General features: G+C 36.1%; 1 protein-coding gene across 4 annotated transcripts in view; it reads left to right on the plus strand.

Annotated features, from left to right (window-relative positions):
- Positions 1–27,539, plus strand: part of HECW1 (HECT, C2 and WW domain containing E3 ubiquitin protein ligase 1) — a 455,900-nt gene that overhangs the window by 85,026 nt on the left and 343,335 nt on the right. Inside the window, exon 2 of one of the 4 annotated variants that reach the window (XM_016118947.2) lies at positions 12,723–12,780. The exons of the other annotated variants lie outside the window; for them this stretch is intronic. Within the exon in view, the coding sequence (XP_015974433.2) occupies positions 12,754–12,780 (27 nt within the window). The 5' untranslated portion in view covers positions 12,723–12,753. The remainder of the gene's footprint in view (positions 1–12,722; positions 12,781–27,539) is intronic. 4 annotated transcript variants of the gene reach the window in all.

Below are 27,539 nucleotides of genomic sequence, written 5' to 3' on the forward strand. Positions count from 1 at the left end.
AAATCCTTAAAATGATTAATGATGCACTGAAGGGGGATAGTATGATTTGAGGAAGAAGCTTGACTCTTGTTAATAAAAGCAAGCAAGATGCCCTCAAAAGCCAAATAAGCCAGGGCTAGGATCAGCTTCTGACCTAGTGTCCAATCGGATGGGGCCACAGAGGCCAGATCTAAGGAAAGAATTAAAATACCGCACATCGATATGTGGAGTAGGCTTATGAAAGCCAAAGCAATAAGAAGGTAACAGTGCATTTTGACCAGTCTGGACAGACAGACATAATACAGACAGACAAAACACATTACAAGTAACACAAAATGCTAGCATATCAGGCAGGTACTGGGTCAAGATCTGACGTCTCACACCTGACCGTACTAGGGAAGTTGTGCGGCGTCCAGTCTTCCACTAGTTCTCAGGGCCCACAGACAGGAACAGGTCTAAGCCGAGGCTTAGACGAACTCCAGAGCTTATGGGCAGACAGATCCAAGCTGAAACTTATGCATACCCTAGAGCTCACAGACAGACAGATACTCAGAAACCTGAATACCTATAATTCCAGAAGTCAAGTCTGATGTCTCAGACCTTGACCGAACTAGGGAAGTTTCGCTGCGTGCAGCCTTCCACTAGTTCCCCAACAGATACCCAGAAACATAGATACCTGTAGTGCAGTCTGACTCACCGGTGAAGCTGCTCCAGATGGCTCGTGCCTAATTGTTACAGAATTGTACCTTTTGTCCACCTGCTGTCCTGGGCGAGTCCACCTGGCGTCTAGGGCTGGGGAACATCTCTCAGAGGCCGTCCCCTAGCTGGGGCAGGTCCTCGCCCAAGGTGGCCCAGGTTGTGGGTCTTAGGAGACCTCCTCCCTTGGAGATATCTCACTGTGGCCTCCAAATGTTGTGGTGCAATCAAATCCAAGATCCACGGAGTCAACTGAGATGAATTGTGAGCTTTCATTAGCTGGCCTGCGACTGACTCTCCACCACGCAGAGTTAGAGGAGATCAGCCCCGAGCTCCCAGAAGAGGCAGTTTATATAGCCACCAGCACATCCCTGAGCAGATCACCACACCCTGGTTAACAGTTGGCTGTTCGCATATCCTTGGTCAGATTACCCTGGTTAACAGCATCTCCTTGATCAGATTACCACACCCTGGTTAACAGAATCCTTGATCAGATTACCACACTCTGGTTAACAGAATCAGAAGTAATACTTAATGCTCTCTTACTGGAAAATTGTCCACCCATAACAATAGAAATATCTGAAGGAGAAGAGAGAGCACAAGGGACTGAGAATCTATTTGAAGAAATAATGACAGAAAACTTTCCTAACCTGGCAAAGTAATTAGACATACAAGTTCGGGAAGCTTGAAGAGTACCAAACAAGAGCAATTCATATCCGCACCAAGACACATCTTAATTAAAATGTCAAAGGTCAAAGACAAAGAGAAGATCTTACAAGCAGCAAGAGTAAATCAGCTAGTTACTTCCAAGGGTACCCCCATAAGAATGTCTGCTAATTTTTCAATGGAAACTTTGCAGGCCAGAAGGGACTGGCAAGAAATATTCAAAACCTTGAAAAATAAAAATCTATAAGCACAAATATGCTATCTTGCAAGACTTTCAGTTAAAATGGAAGGTGAAGTAAAAAGCATCTCAGATAAGGTAAACTTAAGGGATGTATCACCAACAAGCCAGTATTACAAAAAAACCTTAAAGGGACTTATGTAAAATAAAGAAGGGGCAAAAAAAAAAATGAGGAAAAAAATATGAATACAAAGGGGCAGTAACTATGTACCTATCAATAATTACTTTAAATGCAGTAAGATTAAATGCTCCAAACAAGACATAGGATAGCCAAATAGTCGAGAAAACAAGACCCATGTATATGCTGTCTACAAGAGACTCATTTCAGATCAAAAGACACTCACAGACTAAAAGTAAAGAGATGGAAATGATATTTCACACAAATTAAAATGAAAAATAAAGCAAGGGTAACAATACTTATATCAGACAAAATAGGCTTTAAAAAAAAAGGCTATCATAAGAGACAAAGAAGGAAATTACATAATGATAAAGAGATAAAAAAATTAAGAGGATATAGCCCTAGTACACATAAATGCACCCAACATAGGTACACCTACATACATAAAACAATTATTAACCCACATAAAAGGAGAGATGGACAGTAATATCCTTATGTAGGATATCACTATCCTTATAGTAGGTTATCTCTCCATTGATATCAATGGAGAGATATTCCAGGCGAAGAATCAACAAGGAAATACTGGGCATAAAAGACACACTAGACCAAAAAGATTTAATAGATATTTTTAGAGTATTTTGCCCCAAAGCAGCAAAATATACATTTTTTTCAAGCACACATGGGACATTTTCCAGGAGAGACCACATGTTAGGACACAAAACAAACCTCAATAAATTTAAGAAAACTGAAATCAGAAATATGAAACTAGAAATCAACTACAAGAAAAAAACTGGAAAATGCACAAACTCATAGAGGCTAAATATCATGCTACTAAACAATGAATGCATTAACATTGAGACAAAAAAAAAAAAAAATGTCAAAAAATGCCTAGAGACAGTGAAAGCAAACCTAAGAGGGAAATTCAAAGCAACACAGGCCTTCCTCAAGAAACGTGAAAAAGCTCAAATAAACAAACTAGACTCACACTTAAAAGAACTAGAAAAGAACAGCAAACAAAACCAAAAATAAATAGAAGGAAGAAAATAATAAAGATCAGAGTGGAAGTAAACAAAATAGAGTCTAGAAAAAAATACAAAAGATTAATAAAACAAGAGCTGGTCCTTTGAAAGGATAAACAAAATTGACAAGCCCTTAAACAGACTCATTAAGGAAAATAAAGAGAGGTCTCAAATAAATAAAATTAGAAATGAAAAAAGGAAAAATAACTAGGGACTCGACAGAAACACAATAGATCACAACAAAATAGTACAAGCAAATTTGAGCCAATAAATTGGACAATCTGGAAGAAATGGATAGGTTCCTAGAAACATACAATCTCCCAAAACTGAGTCGAGAAGAAACAGAAAATATGAACTGACCAATTACTTACTACCAGTGAAATTGAATCAGGAATCAAAAACCTCCCCCAAAACAAGTCCTGGAACAGATGGCTTCATAGGTGAATTTGACTAAACATTCAAAGAAGAATAAACACCTATTCTTCTCAAAGTATCTCAAAAAACTGAAGAAAAGGGAAGGCTCCCTAACTCTTTTTATGAGGGCACCATTACCTTCATTCCAAAACCAGACAAAGACATTACAAAAAAAGAAAATTATAGGCTGATATCTCTTACAAATGTTAACACAAAAATCTTCAACAAAATATTATTTAAAGGAATTCAGCAGTACGTTAAAAATGTTATACTCCATGATGAAGTTGGAATTATTCCTGGGATGTAAGGTTGGTACAGTATTTATGAATCAATTAATGTGATACACCACATTAACAAGTTGAAAGATAAGAACCATATGATCATATTAATAGATGCAGAAAAAGTGTTTGAGAAAATTCAGCATCCATTCATGACAAAAACTCTCAGCAAAATGGGAACAGGGAGAACATATCTCAACATAATAAAGACCATACATGACAAACCTACAGCTACAGCTAACATCACACTCAATGGGGAAAGGCTAAAGGGTTTTCCTTAAGATGAGGAACAAATAAGGGTGATCACTTTCACCACTCCTCTTCATCATTGTACTGCAAGTCTTAGCCACAGCAATAAGACAACAAAGAGAAAGAAAAGGTATCCGAATTGGAAAGGAAGAAGTATAACTCTTGCTATTTGCCAATGACATGATACTCCACATAGAAAACCCTAAAGGTTCCACCAAAAAACTGTTAGAACTGATCAATGAATTCAATAAAGTAGCAGGTTACAAAATTAATGTTCAGAAGTCAGCGGCACATTTATACACCAATGATGAATTTTCAGAAAGAGAAATTAATAAAAAAAAACCCATTTAGGATTGCATTGAAAACAATAAAATATCTGGAATCAAATTAACCATGGAGGTAGAAGACCTGTTCTCAGAAAATTATAAGTGATTGAAAAAATAAATTAAAGAAGATACAAATAAATGGAAGCATATACTGTGCTCATGGGTAGGAAGAATCAACATCTTTAAAATGTCCATACTATCCACAGCAATCTACAGAGTCAATGCAATCCTTGTCAAAATACCAGTACCATTTTTCACAGACTACAACAGATAATCCTAAAATTTATATGAAACCACAATAGACCCTGAATAGCTATAGCAATCTTGAGAAAGAAGAGCAAAGTTGGAGGTATCACATATCTGATATCAAACTATACAAAGCCACAGTAATCAAAACAACATGGTACAGGCATAAAAACAGATACATAGATCAATGATATGGATTAGAGAATCCAGAAATAAACTTCACACTTAGATGGCCAATAAATCTATGACAAAGTAGGCAATAATTTACAACGAGGTAAAGAGTTTCTTCAATAAATGGTGTTGAAAAAATTTGACAGATACATGCAAGGAAATGAAACTAGACCACATTCTTATATAGTATAGAAGAATGAACACAAACAGATAAAGACTTAAACTTAAGACCAAAAATTATAAGACTCTTAGAAGAAAACATAGGCAGTAAACTCTTAGTAATATCTTTCCAGATATGTCTGCTCAGGCAAGAGAAACAAAAGAAAAAATAAACAAATGGTACTATAACAAACCAAAGAATTTTTGCACAGCAAAGGAAACCATAAACAAAACAAAAAAGAAACCTAGTGAATAGGAGAAGATATTTGCCAAAGACACATTCGATATAAGGTTAATATATAAAATGTATATGGAACTCAAACAACTTAACACCAAAAAAGAAAAACAATTTGACTTAAAAAATAGGCAGAGGACCTGAATAGACATTTCTCCAAAGAGAGTATACAGATGGCCTATAGACATACGAAAAGATGCTCAACAGTACTAATCATCAGAGAAATGCAAATTAAAACCACAATGAGATGTCACCTCACACCTATCAGAATTGCTATCATCAATAAATCAAAAAACAAATGTTGGTGAGGATGAGAAGAAAAGAAAACTCTTGTGCACTATCGATGGAACTGCAAATTAGTGCAGTGACTATGGAAAACAATATGAAGTTTCCTCAAAACATTAAAAATAGAACTCCCATATGACTCTGCAATTCTACTTTTGGATACTTACTGGAAAAAATACAAAACATTAATTTGAAAAGAAATATGCATACCTATGTTCATTGTAACATAATTTACAATAAGTAAGATATGGAAGCAACTTAAGTGTCCATCAATATATGATTGAATAAAGAAGTGGAACATATATACAACAGAACATCACTTGGCCATAAGAAAAATGAAATTTTACTATTGTGATAATATGGATGGATCTAGAAGGTATTATACTAAATGAATAAGTCAGACAAAGACAAATAACATATGATTTCACTTATATGCAGAATCTAATAATTAAAGTAAACAATCAAATAAAACTATAACAAATTCATAGATATAGAGAACAAATTGAAGGTTGCCAGATGGAAAGGGGTTCTGGATGGCTGGTGAAGGAATTAAGAAGTACAGATTGGCAGTTACAAAATAGTCACAGGTAAGTAAAGTATCACATAGGAAATATAGTCAATAATATTGTAATAACTATGTATGGTGTCAGGAGAGGTACTAGACTTAAAATGTGATAACTTTGTAAGTTAAATAAATGTCTAACCACAATGCTGTACACTTAAAATGAATACAATATTGAATATCAACTATAATTGAAAAATAAAACAAATTTAAAAAAATATTACTATTAATTTTATAAACTAAAACATGAATTTAATAAGTAGAGAAACATAATATTTCTAGATGAGGTAACAATGTTTAAAACCTTCCCATATTCATTTGTTAGTTTAGTTTAATTCACTAACAATAGCTATGGGATTTTTTATGTTCTCAAATGTGACCAATGATGTTTAAGTATTGGGTTCCCTGGCATCCTTGTCAGGGAGTCTTCTCTGTGGGTGTGGCTGAGACTCCCCTGCCTCCCACTCTTTTAAATGCCTTGTAATAACTATAATGCTTTCATAGACAATTTCCACATGTCTGCCTGGTTTCATAGCAACCTGGCTTTCCAGATTATAGACAGAATAAATGCAAGCTTAACTAGATTTTTCAGAATTTATCTCAAAAATTAGTAAAAGTAGTACTTGTGCTTAACCCAATGTAATATATATTATAAACACATAGTAAATAACTTTACATGTCTAACTATAAACACAGGAGCATACGCAAACATGAAAACTTTGTGTCCATATATAAATACCAAGAACAATAATGAGATTGATGATACTGAATACATATGCATTTATAAAAATAATTAGTGTGTTCTAATATATTAAGTGATGGCTTAACAATTAATACTTGGAAAATTATTTGTGGGGGGCAAAAACCTAAAATAAAATAGGTAATAAATATAATTACTTATACACAAGGATAAATTTCAGAAAGATTAGACTGTAAAGTTGAAACTAAAAAAAAAAAATAGAGAAAAAGTGGCTCTGTTTACCTGAGAGGAAGCTAGGCCCCTGGAGACTGTGGGAAGAAGCACATTACTTCCTTTCAGTGTCTTAAAGGCATTTCTGACCAGGATGTATGTTATCTGTTCAGTACGTTAATAAATATATCAGATTATTGGTTTCTGTTAGGGCAGGGACTTGGTCTGTCTGTACTCTGGAGCTCAGTGCCTGGGTCTGAATCCTGGCTCTACTCTTGACATTGAGCAAGTTATATAACCTCTCTATGGCTCAAGTTCCTCATCTGTAAAATGTAGACAATAATAGCAATTGCTTTGTGGAGTTATTGTAAGAATTGAGCCCTTAGAATGGTGCTTAATACATAGAAAACTATATAAAAGATATTAGTTTTTTCCACTTTACTTTCCAATGCTAAAATGATGCCAGGCATATGGTAAATTGTCGATAACTATTGAATGACTTTGAGTCTGCTTTGATATATGGTACCTCTGATTCCCTGAAGATAAGCAAAATTTACCCTTCAAAGACAGGTGGTGATAGATTTTGAAAATAGAGGCAGAAATGCAGTCTACCAGCTTTATTTTTCTTCTTGTCACACTTGGAGCATGAAAACACACTGAATGGGACAAAGTCTACTCTCATGTTGGTGATGGGTAAGTTAATTAAGCTATTGAAACCAGTGAAGGTGAGCCCTAGTTGCTGAGGGCAGTGTTAAGCCCATATGCTTTGCATAATTCTGCCCTAACATATTGCTTATTGTACAAGGAAAAAGTTTTGCTAGTCTGTCACTGAAATCTTCTTTTAATGAAAACATCCCGGGATCAACTATTATTCTTAAAAGACAGCTTCGTTGTGTGGTCAGTCAAGTATGAGTTTCTCCATCACAGATGTTCTGTGGATGGAATCGGAAAGATTGGAGAAAAAGTGGGTCTGCCCCTCTTTTTTAGCAGTAGTAAATCACAGCACTGAGAGGGATTGAAGTGGTAATGTGGGGACTCAGCTCATGTCCTTGAACACTAACCTGGAAGGAAGGCTGGCTGGGTGCTGCCCCACCCATCCTCACATTTTAGGTGCTGGACTTAGCTTTACCTCTCCTCCTGGCTTTGTCCCTCTGCTGCTCAAAACTGGGGTGTGAAGAATAAGGTGCTGGGAGGAGGAAGCTGCACTCATATATTTATGCTGCTTGGCGGTGGAATTGAAACTGCCTCTTTGAGGAGAAACTAGCCATTTTGGAACAAGTCTTCCTTAGAACCAGCATGAACCCATCAGGTTTGAAAGAAAATATCAAATGTAAAGTTTGGGGACTTTAAAGTTTAAAGTTAAGCCATCTTCATTTTCTTTCTGTGTATTATTATTAGTAAACACTCAGTCATGAATATGCTGGGTAACTGGAGAAATATATGAATAAATGAAAATAAAAAATATATTAATAAAATGAGTATTAAAAAATTAGCAGCTCACTGGCTATCCAACCAATTCCATGTTCTTCAGGTAAAGCTTGGCCTATTCGTCAAAGCCCTCCCTCATGCCTTTTTTTTTTTTTAAGAGAACCAACCTAGAAAAATAGAGGAACCTAAGAATTTGAAAGGAGTAAGTCATTAGTGACAGGAAATAATGTTATTAGGTATTGACTCATGAAAAGACCTTCTCAGGAAAATGAATTCAATATAATAATACACTTAAAGTTATGTAGTAGTAAATCTTATATCTCCTAAAAATTTAAGTGGGATTATGACAATGGATTGAAAGAAATGAGGTTGGAATGAAACAAAACCAGTCAGACCCCAAATAGTGTTGATGACTTCATGGTCACACAGTTAAAAACAGACTGTCATTTGTTTTAGCATACTAGCCACATGGCTATCAGCTGATCAGTACCTGATATGACAGCAAGAAGAGGGGAAGATCTAAGGAAACAATTTGTTCTTGGAATCTCTCAACAATGATAATTTCATTAAATTAGCAAAAGTAATTTTCTTGTCTCTAAGAAGAAATAAATTTTTAAAAATTTTATTTAGATATGTATAATTGAGTTTAATTTGTTCCTCCAAGGGGGTCTGGTGTGATGTGTAGGAATACATATACAAGTTATTCCTTTCTCCATTTATCCAGTCAGTCAGTTAGCCAACAAATATTTAGTGGATGGCAGACGGTAGGCTAGTGTTTCGGCATGCGAGAAAAAGGAGGATATCACATTTTCTTGAGGGCTGATGGCCATTGAAATGAAAATTAAATGTCTTTAAATGTCTCTGCAACTTGGCATCTCCTATTGCTGCTCAACAGATCTTAAATGTCAATCGTTCATACTGAGGATGATTTAAAATAATTGATAGTTACAATTGCATTCTTTTGTGAAGGGTGATTGTGCTTGCTGACTGGTTTTCTGAGGTTATCAGGTACATTCACTTAAAGTAAATTTAATTATTTTAAAATATTGTGAACTTCTTTTGAAGGCCAGCAACTCTGAGGTTTCTTTCCCCATGATGCTCACCCATAGGCTAGTGGGACGTACAAGGTCCTGGCTGCCCAGAAGGTGGCACCTTGGTTAGACTTTTCTCAAACCATTCCTGGGAAATGAGGAGCTCACGCCAAACAAGAATCTCTGGCTTTCTTTAGGGATGGTATTATGAGTGAATTGTCATCATATTATCTGTATGGCTTGGCTTTTTAAACAGCAAATATACAATATTTTAGTAATTACGAAAAAAGTTTTTAAAAAATCTATCTTTTATATACTTTCTTTTATCCATTCCACTCATGAATGATCATGATCTCTTCCTAAAAATCCTTCACTTCTCGGATGCAGACCAAATGAATAAAAGGAAAGCAAAACAAACACAATTTTAGCACATGATAAATCACATGTGGTCTGAGCACCCAATGTTATGTCTTTTGTATTAGTTTCTTGACCAAGATCATTTGGGTAGGAGCAAGATCAATATTATACCTGGAGTAATATCTTACCTGATTCATTTGATTTTTAATAATGGTAACTTCTACCTAGATGAATTAGTAGCAGTGACAGAGCGTTGGACCATGGATATGGTATATAAGCTTTTTAGTTTTGACTCATAGGATGACACCATCAGAGGGTTAGTTTACAGGCCCTAGAGCAGATGCCAGGGATTTGAAAAGCTGACTCAGAGACCCATAAAGGAGTGGGACCCTGTCACTTCTACTCTGGACCCATAAAGGAGTAGGACCCTATTACCTTCTACTCCAGGTCTTCAGAGCCATCCTTCCCACTTGACTTTCTTGCTGCACTGTGCAGTGGGCTCCAAGAATGTTTCACAAGGGTCACGCCACTTTGAGTACAATAGAAGTGGATACGGCTGCATATAAATCACTTGTAATTTGAAGGAAGAATTGTCCAATCTCTAGTTATTTACAAGGTATAAGTTTGTTGACCCCTGATAATGTCAATTGTCATTTTTTTTTTTGTTGAGATTTCCTTTACTTAAAATCTTTCCAATTATTCACCTGGATCTGGTGGACTCCTGTATAGCAGAAATGAAGAGTTTGTTTGGATCTGTTAAGCTTAGTTACTCTGAAAGCAGAGGTTACAGCACAAGTCACTTAGTCCTCATTTCATTTCTTAATTTCCTCAGGCTCCAGCTTATTCCTAATGAAGAGCGTTATTTCCAGGTCCTTCTTATGAGATTTTGGGACCTAGAGCTAGATCCTTTTAATCCTCATTTACTTTATTAATTAAGTCTCCACTTCTGCTTTGCTAGCATTAAGTTTTGCAGTTGAACAACTAGAAATCTGTAAGAAAACAACTTACAATAAACTGCAAAGTGAAATACACCAGTATCCCCAGCCCTGAATGCTAAATAAATAGCATCTAACTTGAATGGTCTTTAATTTCTGTGTTGCTTACACTCTTAATGTATGTGTCTATGTATAAATATGTATATATGTATAAATATATTTGATAGATTAGATCAATATTTGGTTTAGGACAGGCGAAATAAAAGTTTTTTTTTTAAATATCTTCTAAGTCTAGATTGTGAGTTCCTCATAGACTCAGATAGTCCCTGATCATTCAATCATTCATTCATCTAATTCTCAGAATATATAGTGAGCATGCTCTTGTACCAGGCTCTAAGTACTGAGGATGACAGTCCAGCCACCAGAGAACCCTGGGTGATTTTGCAACACAGACATTAAATAAATTGCATAAATAGTTTAAAATTATTTTCAAAATTTCCAAAATAAGTACAGGGTATAACTGTTCCAAAGGCATGTCCTGACTGGGAGACACAGGAGCACTGAGGACTAAAATTTGTGGAGAAAAAAAGGCTGAGGGAAGCACATTTCAGACAAAGGGAAGAGCATACTGAAGTTTCCAAGGAAAGAAGTGAGTGCCTCTGAAGACTGTAAAACTCCCTGGGTGACTGGGGTGTCATTGGTGGAATAGATGGAGGCAGGCAGTGAAGTTAGGGATAAGACAAGGCCAAATCCATTTTGCATGTTTACAAGTCTCAAATTTGTGTTTAAAACTTTCTCCCAAAGGCAGTGTGAAGCCACTAAAGCAAGGAAGTGCAATAATCAGATGTTCCTTTTGTAAAAAGCATTCTGTCTGATGTGGAGAATATATTTGGGGCAAGGGTATGGTGGGGGGACTACTTAAAGTCAATTGGGATTGGGTAGGAAAAAGACTTGTGCCATGATGGAGGAAGTAAAAATGATAAGAAGCAGTTGGATTCTGGAACCATTAGAATGTAGGGGAAAATGAATTGGGTGTATAGTTAGATGAAGAGAATGGGCTGGGAGACGTAAAGGAGTTGAGGTGGATTCCCAAGTTGCTGACAAGGAGACCAGGTGGGTGAAAGAACCATTCTGAGTCTGGGTTTCTGGAGAGAAGATTATGCTTGCAGTTAAATATCCCAAACTTTTTCTGCACAGCATTTGGGGGATTGTGAGCATTTGGACTTCAGATGAGAGCTTTCGGCTGTCACAGAAATTTTGGAGTTGCCAATATTAAGACAGTAATTTGAAGCTATTGGACGGTTCCTAGTGTAAACATAGGAGGGTCTGAGGACCTCCACCATGGAAGATCCTGCAAATGGAGCAGAGCTGGGCAGCCTGAGAAGCAGCAGCTGGGAGACCCATAAAAGGGAAAGAGGGCTCAAGAAGGGAACACTAGGCAGTTTCCTTACCACTGAGAAGCCAAGTAGCAGCAAAATAGGTTTGGGCACAGAGCAGGTTATTCAAATCTGCTTGAACCAGGGATGAGAACATAATCTATATACCCAAAATAAAAGCTTGCAATTCATTTCTTACACAAACTCATTTGTCAGCAAAGCTTCAGGTTTCACTGGGGTTTTTGAAAGCTAACATCAGATACTGCTTTATTCTGGAATAAGACCATATTGATTACTTTCATAGAAACTTTAACTTCAGAAGAAGATGAGGTTATAAAATCAGAATAAAAACTCATGAACTAGAGTGAGTTAGTGGAATAAGAGGACCCTGATAGAATACCTTCAGCAATTTTCCTGTGCTTGACATCTTTCTGTTCAAATCCTAATTTTCGACATGGTTTCTTTGTACTTAAGTGTTGATGGTGTGATCAGTGATTGCTATTTAGGGTAATACTCTGCTATACTGTGTAAGGGGATAATGTTCTCTCTTGAGTCTTTGACTTATGAGTACATGCCTGAGTGATAAAGGCACCAAGATGAGTCAGCAATATTTTCAGCAGTATAACTATAGATCATTTTTTAGTGGTTCATGGGGTCTTATAAGAGGAACATATCTGAGGATGATTTTAGATAGTTTTCTCGAGCTGGGTGCTTGGTGGGCAGAACTTTCCCTTTCCACAGACCACATAATAAATCCTGGTTTCCTTGGAAAAAAAAATTCTATGCCCATGATTCTTTTCTTCTTAAATTTTAAAATCCAAATCAAATTATTCATAACATAAAATAATGTCACTTGCTACATTTTGTCCATTTTATCAAAATGAGTATGATCTTCATGTAATTTTTTTTTTTTTAATATATATGTTGGTTGCCTAAGCCAGGTGTCTTGGTGGGGTAGGGACACTAAGTTCTTCATGTGGGTAATGTTGATGATTTGGTTTACTTGGGATACATGCTAAGTTAACTTCGTTGGACTTTCCCTAGGAATTGATGCGCATATACGTGGTGGGTCATTATGCTGCTGCACCTGTGTAGTGTGAAGGTCAGTGTGTTTTTCTAATTATAAGAAGCCATCCATGTCATTTCATGATAAACTCACTTCACTCATAAGGAAATGTGCCTCAGTCCAGAGCTTACTTCAGTTGCCCAGCCCAGAAATAAGCTCAAGTTTGACATTTGAGATCCGTCACCTGCCCCTCCGTTATCACCTGCATCCACCCCAAATTCTACTGTGCTCCGTTTTGAGATGCTGTTCTTTGCATGCCAAGTTTCCTTGTGTGGTGTGAACATACTGTTGTCACAAGTAAAATTATACCTGGAAAAAAAAATAGTCTTTATGATGTTCCTTTCAAAATGCCAGCTGCAATCTCTGTTGGGCTGTGGTTAATTACCTTATAGTTAATCACAAAAATACACCTGGAGATTAGAACAGAGATTTTTCCTGCTGACTCAGAGTCATGTCGGCCACCAGGGATATTTCCAGTTCATTAGAGGGACATCTTGCAGCTGATGGCTTTCCCAGGAAGGGCTTTTCCCCAGTTTCCTTCAAACTTTCCTCGTATTTCACAATTTTACGACTTCTGGTGACAGCCCCACATCTTATTGGACACTATGAATTATGATTTGTGTTGAATGCTTTTTCTGCATGGGTTACTGCCTACTAACCACAATACAAAGTGGTAGGTATGATAATTGTTTCTGTGTTACATATGAGGGAACTTGGCTATTGAGGGTTAAGTCACTGCTTCAGAGTCTCAGGTGTGTGAGGAGCAGGGATTTAAATGAGGCTGCCTGTCTGAGCTGGAATCCTCATCCACTGGGTCCTAGTGCTGCCTTGGGAATATGCACCCAGCCACAATTTAAGGGAGGCTCTTATTTAAAAAAAAATCAATAAAACCTCACATAGCTATCTGCATAGCTATTTGCATATTTACTAAGCACATCTACATGTGTACTCAGCTAATCCATGAAGTAATCTTGCAGAAAGGAGAAGGAAGCCATGAGATATTCAGTGAGATTCTTGCATTTATCAGCTAACAGAATGGTGAGCATCCCTCAAGATCAGGTCTTTTTTTCCACCACAGAGCATTGCTTTCTTAACTGGTAAATTCAGAGTAACTTGGAGAAAGAGGATGTTTGTGTTGCATTCAAGAAGCATTATTAGCACTTAATCATGTGCTGTCAAATGTCCAGAGCTGGTCACAGTACAGTAACTTTAAATGTTCTTTTTCTTATTGGGTACCCTAGTTTGTTGTGCTATCTACAGAGGATTAATTTCCTTAAGTTCATTCAGCTACTCCACCCACTGGTGTTCTCCATTTGGAGAAGGCTTGACATTTGCTAAGCGAACATTTTCCCCAACGCATAGCACTCTCATCTGTTTACATTCCCCTGGGATTTCTAAATTTTCTCTGACTGTAAAGGTACAGTGAGAGTCGTTATAATACCAAGTAGCTTATTCTGAGTGTATTTAACATTCCAGAAAAATGTCCCACCTTTCTTCTTCTCAGGAGTGGTATACTTGGAAAGTTAGAGCTTCCTTGTCCTAGAGAATCTCAGCTTAAATGTATCTTCGGATACAAGCCTTGCCATCAAATAAGACTCCGCAAATCTAACAGCAAAGCTAAACGTGCATACAGATCATTTCAAGAAAGTTTATTCAGTAAACCAGGAAGTGCAATAGCCAAATATTCTCCCTGGACATATATGTGACTGAGCTCTCCATGATTAACAGAAAAGAGTGGGATCCCAAATGATGCTCCCGAAGTACATAGTATGTGAAATATGAGCATAACCACAATTTCCTGCACAATGATGACCGTGGAAACCTGAAGGAACAGAACACAGTTATCTTATTTCAAGTTTCCATGGAAAAATCAATGCCAAACTTCTTACCCCAAACTATGTGCAATAAAGGAAATCTTAGAGCTCTATACATTTTGCGTTTTTTGCTTAAATCTTCAAAAATTGATATTGATCCCAAAGTTTGCTTCATCTTTCTATAATACTTTCTAAGAAAATTCACCATGCTCTGAAATGAGTCTGCAACATCACTAGCTAGACTTATAAAAGTAACTGGAGATGAACTAAGGATCATTTAACTAACCATTTAGTATAGAATTCCTCTCAACTTCTGGAATGATCCTTAGCGGTATGAATGTTTGTATCTGGAAGAGGCCCAAATAAGGGGATTTTCTGCCAAAACTAGTGGTACATCTCAAACCACCAAGTATAGCTTTACATGTGGAGCCTGGGCAATTGCATATTGAAAAAGTTTCTGTGTGATTCTTACATACACCTCTGGTTGAGAAACACTGGATAAAACTAATGGGAACTAAGTTTTCTATGTTTTTGTAAATAAGAGAACGGAAATGAAATCTGCACTGTAGGTCTTTCTGCTACAAAGATGAGGATCATGTTGCTCAATGATAGGTTTCCTGAAGCCTATCAAAGATCCTTTTTGGAAAAATAAACAAGCATTAGAGCTTATATGTTACAATGATTAGCATTTCTATGTCTCCGAGGGTCCACCCCCCACCTCTGCTCAGATGATGGTTGTACAAGAGAGAAATAAAGCCTGTGATAGAAAAAGGGAGGAAATAGAATTGTGCAATGATCTGCAGCCTGACGGAGTCTCTTCCAGTCCAATGGAACTGCCTGTTCAGAGACAGCCGTGCTAGGTTGGAACAGCCAGGTCCCTATATCCCTACTTAGCTCAAGGCACCCTAATAGACCTTAAAAGGCATCTGGGCAGCTCATCTCCATGTCTGCCACACTCCAAAGAATTTGGAGAATCAGTTCTTCTGGGGTTTTCAGTATTTGGTCAGAAGTATCTGGATTAGGGAGACAGAACTAAGACGTGGTCCTTTGCTAGAATCAATTGACTGCCTTATGTGGAGGGAAAGTGGGAGAAGAATGGAAGAAATAGTTTTCTCCCTGTATCAGAGCATGTGCTAGGTGGCAGGACTTGTCAGGGCATTAAGATTCGAGGAATCTTTAAAACTTCTCACATACAAAGCAAAACCCAGAGAGGCTATGTGTTAGTCAAGATCAGCCAGAGACAGCAGGGCTTAGGGGAACTCACCTCTAACTCTGCTTGTCTTCTGTCTGCTCATGACTGCATACCCTCTTGTTAATTTAGAATGTTCCTGGTCAGTTCCTTCTCTTTGACTCCAAATTCTATATGATGAAGGAAGTGTATGGCTCCATAACTTTTATTATCTTGCTTAAGTCTTCCAAACTAAAAGCAATTCCACAATAATTATTCTGAGTGTCATCCTGATGGAGCAACCTGGAGGACCAGACCATTCGGGCTCAACACTTTCTGTTAACCATGCTGAGCAGGAACAGAGTCACAAGCACAGAGCAAGGCTGTGACCTTGAACAACTTCTTGGCCTGCTCTTTAGAGGGTATCTTTTGAATACCTAATCTTCCCTGTTCTTTTAAAGAAAGTGCTTTTATAAAAGGTCTAGCTGTCCTTTAAACATATTTTTTTCTTACTTAAAGGAAATGTATTTCTAGTCCCTTTGGGACTCAACTCTAGAAATGGAGACAGGGACAGGCAGGATACCTTTGTGTGAAATTCAAAGATTAAACATGGCATGCACATTACATAGATATTTTCTTCAGACAGCAAGCGGCAAAAAGCATGCATGAGTAGCTCGCTGTTTTGAGTTCTGCTTATTTGAGTAGTGTTTTCTTTTAAAGCAAAGAATTGTCTGCTTTATATGCAGCCACAGATGAAATAAATGCCTCTTTTCCGTGATAGTAGTGGATTTCAAGACCAGAATTTTATTTTTCAGCAAGAACTAGAAGTCCTCTAGCATTGTCTCCAGCCCTCTACCCCCCACTCCCACCTCCAGCATCATGCCCATTTGCACTAAGCAGAATTCTTAGAGAATGCTAATGTCCTGTTGTAGTCTCAGTACGGCACTGTGTGTGAGGAGATATAGGTCCTGGGTCTGCTTGCTTAGCTAGCTGTACTTTCTTATGAAGGCTCTTGTTTACATGCTTTCTAATAGTAAGTGTATTCGCCATTCTATTATGTAGATTTTTCCCCCCAAAATACAAGTAGGATTTGGAGTATTTTATTCACATTAAAATTTTTGAATAGAGATTATCCTGGGTTGTTCTGGCCCAAGGCAGCCTCATGAACTGCTAGGAATTAGACATCAGACCCTGCAATAGGGCTCAATGACATGAGTTCATCTAGCTTGGATGCTTTAGTTGGAGGCATGGACTAGTCACTCATTATTTACTTGACACCCATTTATTGACCACCTACTTATGCACCAGATACAGTTGGAGTTAAAGCTGTGGACAGACAGGCATTTGCCCTCATGGAGATCTCATTTTAGTTGGAGGAGAGGTTTGTCAGAAATAAAGCTCACAAATAACTGTATAACATGATGTCAGGAACTAGAAGTGCTAAGGGAGAGAACAGGGTAAGGATAGGTTGCAAAGAGAGGGCCCAGGGCACCCTGTGTTCTCTTACTCTTCCATTGCATCCCACCTCTGGATACAATCTCTAAAAATCATGCTGTTACTAAATTTGCATAAAAATATAACTTAGAGATCACCACCTGTACACTCCCTAATGAGGTTATTTTATTTGGCTGATGGTGTTTTGTTTTGTTTTGGGAGGTGGGTTGGATTTTATTTTGTTGATGAATTTATTTAAAAACAAACAATTTTATATAAAAGTTCAGAATCCTAGCTTCACTTGAAAAAAATCAAAATCTCTTGCAGCTTGGGCCTACATTCTGCTTGGCAGTTATTGGCAGGAGCTATTGTTAGGTTAGAGGGCTATGACCTTCAGACTTTCATTGTTATCACTTAGCTCACCTCCTGCTGGTCTCTGAAGGCAGCACTTGTTTTAGCCTGTTTTATGTCACCCCTGAAATGCTGAAAGCAATGAAGTCTCCAGTGCCAGGGACCCTTCTGTACTGTATGGGTTCTATGGAGTTTTCTCTTCCTTCTTTTCTCCCAATCCCTTTATGTAGGTTTGATTCTCTTTGTGGGTTGTAGGGTGTTGTCGATGTTTCCAACTATTACAGTCCCAAGCTAAGTCAGAAAAGCCATCTAATAGAACAATAAACCCATTTGCAGTCCCAGATTGACTTGACAAAGCTTAGCAGAGCAGTCTGATTCACAAAACCTAGTATATTTTCACTAAACAGCCACAGATTTAAATAACTAAGACACTCTTGGATTTATGAGTTCATTACACACCTACCTAGTTTAAACTAAAGCCCATTTTCTGGTTATTTTATCTTTTGTCCCTTATACAATTCCACCCACCATATCCTCCCTAGACTTGTCCATCTCCAAAATGCAATTAGCCAAAACACATGTTACTTTATTCCAATTACCATTTATTTTATTTTTATGTGGCTTTTCAGATTACTATGCCATTTATTACCTACGATGAATGTGACTAAGCAATTGCAAGAGGCACTGTCCTCTGAGCTGGATCCACTGCTTCACGGGACACATGCCACAGGATCCTTGGCTCACCTCCCAAGAATATATATCAGCCCTCCTCCTTGCCTCAGCTGGTTCAACCAGTGTTGGCCTACTATTCACTCATTTAACTTACACAGACTATTTTCAAATGTATATAACTGTCATAACCATATGTTGGCAAGTCCTCTATCAATATTCAAGTGTACTTTTTGCTTTTTACTTAAATTAATAAATTTCCCTACTCCATAACAGATAATAGATCCTTTGCTGGGCAATGTGTATTTTCTCATGTCAGAAGCATACTTATGAGTATCCTCCATAATTTTTTTCCCCAATCAGTATCCTGGTATTCACCAGGCCTGTGCTCATTCCTCTGAGAGTGGATTATAGCTGCTGTAGGGTTACAATTGCTTATCTCCAGGAACCAGCAACTTTAATATCAGCTGAAACTTAGGAATGCAGACTGTTAGGCCCACTTGGGAAATGATAAATTAATATGTACATTTTAATAAAATTCTCAGGAAATTCATATGGACCTTTAACTAGAAAAAGCACTAGCTTATACCATTGTCGAGTCTGTGCATAGGCTTCTACCATTGCCCCTGGACCCATGTCCTGTCATGCCATCTCATAGTCTCTTCTGAAAGACTCCTTCAACACTGAATGGACATTTTCTGACCATTGGTTAAGAGTTCTACAGTCAAACACAGACCCATACATTTTGTAATCTTAATCTTTGTTATTATATTCAGTTATAGATAAATGACATCATATAATCAGCAGTTGATCTTAGCATAAAATATCATAGGAAACTAAGTCATTTATCACAAACATCTAAATGGTCATTAGGGAAAAACTAATCTCGTAATATAGTTTAACAGTTGATGTAATATGTTGAAAAACCTAATTAAACTTACTAAAATATACCTATTAAATTAAATAGATTGTTTTTTACAGTTAGGCAAGACAGAAAAGTGATTAATTGCTGACATAGGAGCCCAATGGCCAACCTAGGTTAGGGTCCAGCTTTGATCCCAGCTATGTAACCTTGGAGAAATTACTTATCCCAGTTTGTCACAAGTCCACTTTCTGAATAGAATCATGTGTAAAGCTTGGGAAAAAGTCCTCAGCTCATTGGAGACTCTGGTTCAACAGCTTTCTGGTGAGATCTAGACATGTACATTTAAAAATAAAATCTTTAAGTCAGTTTGATGCACAATTTGGAAACCACTGGAAACCACATGGAGCTGCTATCTTCCCTTTCTCAAATGAGGATAACAACAGAGCAGGCACTCGAGTTTTTGAGAGGGTTTAATGGTAGCAGAAGGGAAAGATCCTGTCACGTGCCTGATACTTAATAATACTCAACATCAATAGTGATAATAATGGTGATGATGATGATGATGATAATGGTGGTTGTAGTGATGATAAAATATAGTCTCCATTTACACACCAATAAGATATGCACAAATCCACATTCTTTTTTTCTAAAATATAAGCTTTACTTTCTATATGAGTCTGCATAGAAGTCTACTAACATAAGTTGTCAGAATAAATATACTTATTTTATTATGGCTGCTAGGAGCTCTGCACCAGGCTTGAATCTACTTTTTTAATAATGCCGCTTGATGTTTGTTCAATACTTTCAGTTTTCCAAGTGCTTTAATTGTACATTATCTCCCTTAACATTTCTTCTAATCTTTAGAGAACACAGAGCTATCAAGTGAACTTAATCTTATTTGATAACTGAAGAAACAGAAGCAAGGAGCTTGCTTAAATTTGCACACTGAATAGCTTAAAATGGCATCCAGATTTTTGAATTTTCTTGTCTTTCTACTAAAAGCTCATATTCTAGGAAATTCTCCAGGAAAATCTTGATTGACTGCTAATGAATCTCCACAGGTTATATTAACAATTGTTTGTGAAATATCTCTGTTTCCTGGGTCAGCCTCCGATTTAGTCTTATCTTCATGTCTTTTTAAAATCTATATAGACCAAACACAGAATATTCTTTTTTTTTTCTCCAGTGAAGAATCAATGACTACCGAGGGCAAATAATAAAAACCATTTAAATGAAAAATAATGTAATTAAAGTAATTGTTAGAGATAATATGATATGGTTCACTAAACCTATATTGTAGCACTTATGTTTGCAATTTTTCATGAATTCCCTTAGGTTTTATGAAATATTGCCAAGTGACAGTTTTCTGCTTGTCCAGCCCTGTTGGAAATATCTGACATACTAGAAAAACACTCTTACTGGAAAGTTATGTCAGGGAGTTTAGCAGAATGTACTATAAAGCACACATATCAAACTTTAAGCCAATATACAATCTACGACACCATACCTACAGAAACCTTTACAAAAACCCCTTTGCCTTCTTCTACATTGAATTTTTTTTCAGCTCTTCAGCTCTCTTTAAATACCATATATGAAATGTATAAGGAGCCAGGACCCTCTGAAATTCATCTTTGTTGAATTATCATCTCTCTTTTCCTCTTTCAGCACTGGTTTTATCAGAGAAATGGCTACCCTGTAATTGAAAACTGCAGAACCAACTGTAACTATTACCCAAACTTGTTTCCTCCGCGGTCCCCTAAGACTTGTTGGTGTCAGTAGAAAGAGGGTTATTGAATTACTTGGCCATTACTCACTGGGCTGCCCAATAGCATCTCTGTACACATCATCCAGAAGTCTGCTCCTTTTCTCTTTATTGAGTTATATATGAAAAGTATGTCAAGAAGCAGAAGTACAATGCTTTAGTTAATCAATACATGAATTAAAAGTTAGAACCTCTAACTTTATATTATTTAAGAATTAGGGCATCTAAAAGCTCAATAGGTATACCCAATGTGATCCAAGTTGAACCCATTCACTTCTGAGAAAAAGAGTTTGAAATAAAAATAATTGAGAAGGACTGTTTCAGGTACTCTAGTAACTTATTTTAAGAACTTTAGGCAATAAGACTTGTTCAACAAATATTGACTATCGAACATATATTATTCATTTATAAACATTTTTTGAGTGGCTACATGGGGCCAGATGCTATGTTAGGGGACAAATTGCTGAACAAAACCAGACCTAACTTTCCAGCTTACAGTCTAGTAAAGGGAAAAAAATCACTCGAGTCATAGCCGATACAGATGTTCTGAAGAAAAAGAACATATTCTATGGTTACACTTAAGGAGGAAACTTTACCTAAACTGAGATTTGGGAAGTGCTCCTGAGGAAGAGTCACTTACTTGGGAACTGAAATATGAATTGTAGTTAGTTTAAGTAAGAGAGGAAGATTTCTCTTTCATATTATAAAAAAATGATGTCATCTGCTCCCAAGAAAATCTGACCTCTATTTAATATGAAGAGGTATAAAAATGAAACCAAGTTAATACTTGGTCCCCTCTAGAACCATCTTTTTATTTTTTCAAGTGTACTTCTCCTTACCTTACATACAATCTCCTATCATTATATAGGTAAATTTAGACTCTTTTCTCTGGGCTCTTTAAGTTATGGAACATTGTAGGTCCATGGTAAGCCATCATAAATATTTTGAGTCATCAGAAAAAAAATAATGACTGGCTATTTGCTTTGTTATACTACCAAAAGTAGTAAATGTGAAGAGTTAATATGTTGGTTGTAAAGCTATGTGTGGCATAAGAGTTCTACTAAGCACTGCAAAAAAAAAGAATTATAGTTTGAGCCAAGTAAAAATATAGTAGAGTGAAAGATGAGCAGCAACATAATTTCCCCTGATTAATAACACCACAGTGAAATACTAGCGTAATTAATACATTAGCCTATTGTATACCAAGGAAGTAATTAATTAAGTAAAAACTACTGAACTAAAAGCAACATTTTCTGGAACAGAACCTTCTTTTTATCAACCTCTCCCCCCAGGAAATGGTTTGTATTGCAAATCATTTGTTTGGTTTCATTTATGCTATTTAAGGGTTAATTTCAATGTGAGATCTAAACATTTTAATATAATGGATACAAAAATCAGAAAACAAAAAGGAAAAATGTCTGCTATTTTTCCCTTTCATTTGTGTTACAATTATTATTACTAGGAAGGTATTTGCTCATTCTGTTCATTATTCATTCTTTTTGTGAGCTTTAACTGATTCTTGTATTAAGGGTTGTGGGTCTACCCAAATGAAAAAGACATAAACAAGTGTTTACATAAATACAATATATGTGTTAATATTCCAAGGTAAGTTTTAGTAGTTGTTGATAAAAAGGTTCTGTAGTCAAGTAAGCTTGGGAAACACTAGATTAACAAAACTTAATCTGATATCTTTGCTGCAAGATCTCTCAGTGTTTAATATGTGAAGAAGGGATTTAGAAATGCAGCTTTTATATAGGATTATTAAATTTTTTTAGTGTATCATCTACTAACTCACGATTCCTTGAGCACACTCTAGGACTTGCTCATCTAAGCAATCGAGCAGATTTCTGCTTTCCAGGGAAGGAGATTAATATTAGCAGGGCAGGTTAGAGTTCCAAGCAAGAGAAATGGGTTTACATCAGATTTATAACTGTAATAATGGCAAACTTCTCATGGAAAAGAGGTGGAAATCCAAGAGAGAGCACAGTCATGTAAACCAAACAAACTTGATGAAAATTAATTTTGTTTGTATTATTAACTTTAATAATATTATTTATGAATAGTTAAGCATTCTAGTTGAATGTCAGTAAATACTAGGTTTTCTAGCATAGTGAATAAAGACTACCATAGGGTCTTTCTTCATATTTTTTAGGTTTATGTCCGTGTTTTACCACTACTGAATTATATGACCTGAGGCAAATTACCTCTCTAAAATTCAGTTGTTTCATGTGTAATTGGAAATACTAGTAATAATACGCATTGTAAAGAATATTGTGAGTGTTTTTCTTATTCTTTTTATTTATTTATCATTTTTATGATGACATTGATTAACGAAATAGAGTAAGTTTCATGTGTACAATTAAACAGTAAGGCGTGTGTGTGTGTGTGTGTGTGTATGTGTGTGTGTGTGTGTGTGTGTGTGTGTGTTGCATTGCGTGTTCACCTTCCAAAGTTAGATTTCTTTCTATTACCACATATTCAACCCTGTTTACACCATGTACCTCTCTCTTCCCCTTGCCCCTATCCTCTGGCAACTACTGATGTATTGTCCATGTCCACGAGTCTCTGTTTGTTTGTCCTGTTCATTTGTGCTTTTAGGTTTATATCTCATGTATGCGATATAATATGATTTTCAATTTTTTTTACCTGGCTTATTTCACTTAGCATAATTATCTCGAGATCCATCCATGTTGTCACAAATGACAGTATTGTATCTCTTCTTATGGCTGAGTAATATTCCATTGTATATATGCACCACAGCTTCTTTAGACACTCATATATCATAAGACACTTTAGTTGCTTCCATATCCTGGCCACTGGGAGTAATGCTGCTATGAACATTGATGTGCAAATATCTTTTCGGATATCAGTTTTCAAGTCTTTAGGGTAAATATCCAGTAGAAGGATTGCTGGATCATATGGTAGATCAATTATTAGTTTTTTGAGGAAACTCCATACTGTTTTTTATAGTGGCTGTACCAATTTGCAGTCCCACCAGCAGTGTATGAGGGTTCCTTTTTCTCCACGTCCTCCCCAACATTTGTTGTTACTTGCCCTATTGATAACAGCTATTCTAACAGGTGTGAGATGGTATCTCATTGTGGTTTTGATTTGCATTTCCCTAATAGCTAGTGATGTTGGGGATCTTTTGATATATTTGTTGGCCATTTATATGTCTTCTTGGGAGAAATATCCATTCAGGTCTTCTGCTCATTTTTAATTGTATTGTTGTTTTTTGTTGTTGTTGAGTTATATGAGTTCTTTATATATTTTTGGATATTAACCTCTTATCAGATATATCATAAGTGAATATCTTCTCCCATTCAGTTGATTTTCTTTTTGTTTTGTTGATGGTTTCCTTTGCTGTACAAAACTTTTTAGTTTGATGTAGTCCCATTTGTTTATTTTTTCTTTTGTTTCCCTTGCATGAGGAGATATATCCAAAAATAAATTACTTTTAGCAATATCACAGAGTTTACTGCATATGCTTTCTTTAGAAGTTTTATGGTTATGAGTCTTATATTTGAGTCTTTAAGCCATTTTGAGTTTATTCTTGTATTCGGTGTAAGAAGGTAATCCAGTTTCTTATTTTTTCTTCTTTTTTCTTTTTGCATTTATCTGTCCAGTTTTCCCAGAACCATTTATTAAAGAGACTGTCTTTACCCCTATTGTATATTCTTGCCTCCTTTGACATATATTAAATTATATAGGCATGTATTTGTTTCTGGGCTCTCTATTCTGTTCCATTGATCAATGTATCTGTTTTTATGCCTGTGTCATGCTGTTTTAATTACTGTATCCTTGTATAGTTTGATACGAGGTAATGCGATACCTTCAACTTTGTTCTTTCTTAAGACTGTCATGGCTATTTGAGGTCTTTTATGATCCCATATAAATTTTAAGACTTTTTGTCCTAGTCCTCTGAAAAATGCCATTGATATTTTGATAAGGATTGCAAGGCACCCTGCTAAGCATACTGTGTACAGGGTTTTTGCCCTCAGGGAGCTTACTTCCTAGTGAGGAAAACAGATACACACAACTAATAACAGAATTAATTGTATAACTGATTGAGACATGTTGGAAAGAGATGCACAGTGTGAAACGAAGGGACTCTTGATCATAGGCTCAGTGTTTAAGAGTTTTAGTTTAGAACCAGGCCACTAGAATTTAGATCAAAAGATTTGTTGCTTTATTAGCTATGAAATCTTTAACCTAGTAGTTCTCAACAGAGAAGGATTCCATCCCCCCTTCACCACCACCACCACAACCCAGGGGACATTTATAATATCTGGAGACACACATGGTTCTTATAACTTGGAAAGTTGTTACTGGCATCCAATCAATAGAGGCTGGGAATATTACTAAACATCCTGCGTTACACAGGATGGCACCCACAACAAAGAATTATCTGGCCCAATATACCAAGTCCTGAGGTTTTTAAACCCTAGTACATAATGATGAATCCCAAATCTGGTTCTCTAGTGGAGGATCTGAAAGCCAGAGTCATATATCCAACTGTTCACTAAGCTTTCCCACTTGACATCCCCAAGACACTCCAAATTTGAAATGTGTCATCCTCACTTGAAAATGTAGCCCTGAGTGCCATCAAAATCCTATATTTAATAAAATTCTGACAACCTACTTTTTATATATCTCTTGAATTCATCTATTACATTCTTTTATGGGACTGCTACTTACTTTTCCAGTCTTTTTGCTATTCATGCTCCTGCCCCCTCCAGAAGTATTCTATATTTTAGTTGTACTAAATACAGTACAATTGAAATGTTTCATGCTCCTACTGACCACTGAACCCTTGCATATTCTTTTCTATTTTTTCCCTATAACAATTTGTTATTGCCTAAAATCTCACACTTTTTACCTAATAAACTCATTCAGATCTCAATCTGAATTCCATTTTCTCAGGGGTTTTCTATGAAATCCAGTCTGGACACTACCATCTACTGCTTTTCTTGGGAACTTCCATACTATAGTACAACACTTTATTTTAAGGTTACATAAAATTAAAACTTGGAACAGATTTGAATAAAGAAAATGATTTCAATATAGGAGTGAAGGAGTATGGAGAGAATACCCAGAGAGCTAAAGAAAATAAATGAATAGAAAAGGTAAGATCACTTATCTGTGAATAAACCAAGTAAAAGGCGTAACCAATATATAGAACACTGGGGTGTTTCTGGAGAACTTATAACTGCTATTGGAAATCTTAGCTGTCTAATAATATGCAATTGGTCTAATGTAGCCAAGAAAACAAAGCTGTGGGTCTTATTTAGGGAGTTGGGGTGGGTTACCTCAAGGGGACAATTGGCAATGTCTGGATGCATTTAATGTTTTTCACAATTGGGTAGATTCTATTGACATCTGGTTTGTAGAAGCTAGGAATCCCACAATGCAGAGAATAGCCCCTACAATAAAGAATTATCCTGCTCAAAGTATAAAGCAAGGTTGAGAAATACAGTAAACATGTCACACATTTATAATCACAGCATGGCAACTGCCTTTCCCCAGAACAAGTGAGCTAGGAGACCAAGGTGAAAGCTGCAATGTCTTTATAACAGACTGAGAAGTCACCTGCTTTCACTATGCCATATTCTATCAGTCACAAAGACCAGCTCTGACTCAGAGTAGAAGGGCTCTTTGTAATAGTGTGACCACCAGGAGGTGAGGATCATTGGGAACCACCAGGAAGCTGGTTAAAAATCTACCAAAATAAACATGAATATGAGAAGAAATTTGTATAACATTTGCAAATGTCCAATTATCGAACTAAAAAGCTACAGTGATTCAATTAAAATATTATTATAGTTAGAGTTAACTAATGCATCAAGACAAACAAATATAATAGATGTCAATCTATTTCATCTAAACCAGTGATATTAAGTTGGAAAATATGAGGGAAAGAAAATTTTATTTATAAAGTACCTAGAAATAATTTCAAAAAGAAGGGCACAAACATTCTCTGAAGAAAAATAGAAAATTTCACTGAGGGACATAAAAAATTGAAATATAACAAAAATTATGTCATGTGGCTGGAATGAAAACACTGAACTTCATATAACTTTAACTCTTCACAAATTAAGATATATAGGCTGGATGCAAATCTAAAATTCTGAAGACAGATTCATTTAAATATAGCTTTATATATAGATTATAGTGTATTATATTTCATGTATATTTAATGTATTTCCTTAAACAATTCCAGAAATTTTCTAGAAGAATAAATGGAACAATATAACCAAGAAATTTGTGGAAAGATGTATAGATGTTCAGTTTAACATTAACATGTTATAAAGTTATTGAGATTATATGATATTACTACAGTAATATAATGGAAGATAAGTGGAAATATATATATACCAGAAATTGACCCAAATATAAACTTTGTTAATAATAGTGATGGAACAAAAAATTCTTCGAATAAAAACATACTACACAATGAATATTACTAATAAATAACTATTTTGCAATATTTATATATTTCCCCCTTTAGCTATTACATAGCCCTAAGAGATTTGAGTTAAATGTAAAATGTGAAATCATAAAAGTGAAAAATATGGATGAATATTATTTTGCATTGGAGAGAGATAGATCTTTTAAGCAAAAATAATGAAATAACAATGGAAAAGAATATATTTGCCAATATAAAATATTAACTCTATATAAATTTAAAAAAAACAAACGAAATGAGAGGACCAGTCAATATTGGAAAGTTTG

The sequence above is a fragment of the Rousettus aegyptiacus genome, unplaced genomic scaffold, assembly GCF_014176215.1.
Source record: "Rousettus aegyptiacus isolate mRouAeg1 unplaced genomic scaffold, mRouAeg1.p scaffold_m13_p_13, whole genome shotgun sequence".
NCBI lineage: Eukaryota > Metazoa > Chordata > Mammalia > Chiroptera > Pteropodidae > Rousettus > Rousettus aegyptiacus.